The sequence below is a fragment of the Gavialis gangeticus genome, unplaced genomic scaffold, assembly GCF_001723915.1.
Source record: "Gavialis gangeticus isolate Ggan-Ray unplaced genomic scaffold, GavGan_comp1, whole genome shotgun sequence".
NCBI classification, from domain to species: domain Eukaryota; kingdom Metazoa; phylum Chordata; order Crocodylia; family Gavialidae; genus Gavialis; species Gavialis gangeticus.
Genome location: NW_017729031.1, coordinates 4,915,797 through 4,920,655, shown reverse-complemented (window position 1 = coordinate 4,920,655; position 4,859 = coordinate 4,915,797). Strand labels below are relative to the sequence as shown.

General features: G+C 39.5%; 1 protein-coding gene across 1 annotated transcript in view; it reads left to right on the top strand.

The window, feature by feature from the left end:
* The window catches only part of GALNT13 (polypeptide N-acetylgalactosaminyltransferase 13), a 259,112-nt gene that overhangs the window by 23,677 nt on the left and 230,576 nt on the right, over window positions 1-4,859 (top strand). Inside the window, exon 5 of the mRNA XM_019522794.1 lies at window positions 4,408-4,525. Coding sequence (XP_019378339.1) covers window positions 4,408-4,525 — 118 coding nt within the window. The remainder of the gene's footprint in view (window positions 1-4,407; window positions 4,526-4,859) is intronic.

Genomic DNA, 4,859 nt, shown 5'->3' with positions numbered 1-4,859 from the left:
GGTGGGGTAGATGAGATTGCCCTGAGGGGTTTCATGACCCTAGTAAAGTACCCTGCTATGACAGAAACATATGCTTCTAAGCAAAAGGCTGTTGAATCAGGCAAGAATCTCTTGGTTTATCATTCAGTCTTTCCCGGAAAAAAAATAAAATGAAAAATAAAATGAATACTTCACATAATTTCAGTGCAAAACCACGGGGTCTAATATTGCAAACAGTGGTGCAGACACGGAGCTGTACGTATGAGAAATCAATGGGACTACTCACTCATAATGTTTGCAGAATAAGACTCATAAATTGGTTTGTGTTTGTTCATGCAATTTGGGACAGAGTTTTACTAAAAATATTTGTGACTCTTGATGAACCTTTTGATGAATCAAGTCCACGTTCAGATATGGGGAAGTCCCTGTTCCCCTGAGCACTGCCAAGAGTGACCAGGAATAATGGTCACAAGCTGGCAGAGGGTACATTTAGGCTAGATATCAGGAGGCGCTACTTCACAGTCAGGGTGGCTAGGTTCTGGAACCAACTTCCAAGAGAAGTGGTGCTGGCTCCTACCCTGGGGGTCTTTAAGAGGAGGTTAGATGAGCACCTTACTGGGGTCGTTTGACCCCAGTAATCTTTCCTGCCATGGCAGGGGATCAGACTAGATGATCTACTCTGGTCCCTTCCGACCCTAGAAACTATGAAACTATATGCAGGGAAACCCAATAAAGCAATATATGGCTTTGTTTCATTGTAGAGATTTCACGTAGCTGTATTTTACAGATATTTCTCATTAGCTATTATTATAAATGCCATTTCAGTCTGTTGTATTGAATATGTTGCTGTCTGATGCAATACAAGTATGTGGAAAAATGCATAATAATTGCAGCAATTTTTATTTTCCTGTGCTTGATGATAGTTACCTTTTGAAATATCACATAGCTCAATGTCTTAGTCAGGTAGAAGGCTGTAGCCACAAAATCATTACCATCTGTTCAACTTCATTACTATTCCTCATTATAGCTCCAGGGGTCAGTGATATTGCTCATGGCAGAAATCTAGCAAGATTGAGGGCAGTAAAGCAGCTTTGAGACCTAGGAAGTTTTAGCTGTGTCCACATGACAGTTAATTATCTGAGCTTATAATGCTTAGAGTATAGGAGACAAAACAGAAATGAAGTGTAGGTAAATTCACTGATCTAGTGTTACTTGGTTGCTATTCACTGAACTATGCTTTCTTATTAGAAATTTTGATAGTAAACCCTGGCAGAAGAAGAAAATATTGTGTCACAGGGCAAATGCTTCCATTTGTTAAATATGTTACTAAGTTTTAGTTTTTAATGGCATTACTATGTTTAATGTAGTTGTAAGTTATGGATACTCTGTATGTAACACAATACATATATTCACACACATTTTTATAATGTAGTTATTTTTATGCAGAATGTGTACATGCATACATTCTTGCACACATGTGGGCAGACACCCCATAGACACATTTGTACAATACATACACATGCATAATATGTATGTCATTGTAGCTATAGGAGTGGTTCTTAACTCTTTTTAGGCTCATGGGATTCCTTGTTAGACTCAAGGCACCCATGGCAAATGCCAGCTCTTCGCGTTCACTCATTTTTTGACTACAGAAAAATAGTAGAGACATTCTTCCATTGCAAAGAACTTAGAAAGAGCACAAGTTAGAATGTTTTTGACACTGAATTCCTATTTGAAAACTTAGGATTTATCTTGAGAATAATGTGTGGGTGTTTGCACACCTAATAGTGCTAATATTATGTGGTCCTCTGCATCACCCTTAGAAGTATCTCAAGATGCTTGAGAATCTCTTATCTACACGTTTCTGGGAAAAGTTCTAGCAGTATAGCTTTAACAATGGCCAGAGTGATGATTTACACAGCAGCCACCTTTCTTTGTCAGGAAGGCAGTAATAAATAGCTGGTTATTATCGTCTAGTACCCCCATTATTAAACAATAGTGGAGCTGAGTTGGTGCTAAGGCAATAGTGAACAGGTTCTTAGTGTGCCACACCCATGCCTGTTTTACAAGTATTTGTGTTTATAAATGCATGCAAGTAAAGCTGAATGATGGGAAATTAAATATTTTCCTTATATCATTGAATTAATTCTATTGAGCTTTGTGAATGGTTTTTTGGTTTGTTTTCTAATGTTCTAGCAATCAAATTATTAGTGCATGCATAAAACGCACTGCAGTGCTGTGTTCATGAGGACTCATAACAACTGAATTTTAAATTCATACTTGCAAGTGTTTTCACTTCTCATTCATTCAGGGAACAGAAGCCAATGATTTAACTGACCAAAGGAGCAAAGTACAAAATTTTAACATTGAATATCAAAGTATTCATGACTTTCATAAGCAATACACAAATTAGAACAAAATTCATTAAATAAATAAGTTAATTATTGTGAAGTATTCAGTTGCAGAGTTGGGTATATTCAGTAGTGATTTGTGTGTTTGTATGTGTGTATAAACATGTGCTAGCTAATGTACTGCAGGGCAGGATCAACTTTAAGACAGCCTACTATTCCTTTCACTGTTGCCCATCCACCTACACAACAGTGAGCTGTGTATCCACATCGATGGGTACTCTCCCATGGTGTAATGCAACCTACAGGAAGCCAAGACAGAGTAGTAATTTCCACTCTGGGCTTTCTTGTTACCTAATATACTATAATAGCAGGCCATAATCCTGTTCTGATTAATTTACAAATCACTTAAAATGTGGTGGAGGGTAATTATTCTGCAGGATGAATTAAACAGCCTAAGGGGCCTACTCTGAAAACACTTGTGAATAGATAGGGGTGTGTGAAATGGGCCATATTTGATTCAGATTCAGCCCGAATCTGGGACAGTGATTCGATTAGTTGATTCAGATCACTGTCCCAATTTGATTTGGCTGAATCTGAAGATTCGATGCTAATTCAGAGGATCAGCAATTTGGCCACAGACACAGGCTTAAATGCTTTTTCTACATACCTTGAGGTACCAGGCACAGCTTGTGAATGCTGCAATGGTGGAGTGGATGGAGCGTCCCACAGGAGCATGGGGGGGGGGGCCCCCATGTGCTTGGTGGTGGACCCAAAAGTGGACCGGAAGTACTCCTGGTCCACTTCCGGGCCCACTGCCAAGCATATGGGGAACCACCCCCACACACCTCCCCCTTGCCTCAGCAATCAGCCACAGGGGGACTCCAGGCCCCCCCCCCCACACCCAGGAGGCACCAGTCGCTGAGCCGGAGGGCGTGGGGGGGGGGGTCCCCTGTGTGCTCCGTGGCTGACCCAGAAGTGGACTAGAAGTGTTTCTAGTCCAGTTCTGGGTCAGCCGCCGAGCATGCTGGGGAGTCCCCTCCCTCCCCCTGCGCTCCTGTGGGATGTTCCATCTGCCTCATCATCGCAGCATTCGTGAACTGCCTGGTACCTTGAGGTATGTAGAAAAAACATTCAAAGCTGAATCGGGCGGAATCTCTGCCCAGTTAAATCAGCAACCAAAGCTTCACACAGCTGTAGTGATTATGACTGCAGTTTGTAGATCCAGGTTTTCAGGAGCAGGCTGTCCCCTAAATCGATTCATAGAATTTCCTCCTCTTCTACCGTTAGATGTGTCTCAGTCTTTAGGCTTAGAGCATTATACGTACCCCATTGCTTTATGTTTATACAATCATGTCTGTCCTTATTTTTATGTAAAAAAAGCTCATATCTGAGTGCCTGTGAATCTCAAATTCAATACTGTTACTGTAAGATGTGTTTATGTTCTATTAAATAACTATTTGATGTTTACTGCAGTTAAAAAGTATAATAGATAGTTGTAGGAAAACAGGACAGCCTGACTCATAGGGAACTTGCACTCTGACTGGATTTGCCTGTTGTAAAGTTTTCTAATCCTGTTAAGAGAGATTATGCCTGGTAATTTTATGAACATTTAATCTCTGTAAGGGCAGAGCTAAAGGAATTAAACTCTCTTCATTCTGCATTTCAGATTGGATTTAAACTACTATGCAGATGCAAAAGGCCAATATTGTATCCACTTAACCATATGATACACTTATACATCTATTTTAATACAAGTTTTACATACAGGATGTAATTCTGCAATCCATACTAAGTCCCACTGGCTTCTGCAGGAGTTTTGCCTAAATCAGAACTGCAGTGTGGCATATAATGGGAGTGAGGGAGTGGAGCTGTAAAATTCTAAACCAGGTTATTATTTATTTTGTGTGTTTTAGTTATTGTACGTATAATATCTTTTTATATTCAAAATGTCTGGGGAGATGTATGCTGTAGTATCACTTATTAAATACCACAGTATCTTTCAAAAGGTATTTTTCTTTTTCTTTCTTTTCTTCTTTTTCTTTCTTTCTTTCTTTTTTTTCTGTTTGTTTTCAACTAGGACCCCTACTATGGCTGGTGGCCTATTTTCTATTGACAGAAACTACTTTGAAGAGATAGGAACTTACGATGCAGGAATGGATATCTGGGGTGGAGAGAATCTTGAAATGTCTTTTAGGGTAATTGCCATTTTACTTCATTTTCTGACAACAAACACAGTTATACTGTAATAGTTTGTGCCTTGCAGATAGGGGACATTTGTTATAGATAAAATGCAATTTATGAATTAACTTAAAATTTTAATAAAGTTAGGGTTGGCTAAATGTAGTGCTTTCAGGGCTCCTTTTTAACTGCATGAGACGTGTTATCACTGTTTTGGGAGTTTTTCAGGCAATATTTTTGAGGTATTATATTGGTTTTTCTACACACACACACACACACACACACACACACACACACACACACACACACACACACACACACACACACACACACACACACACACATATATAA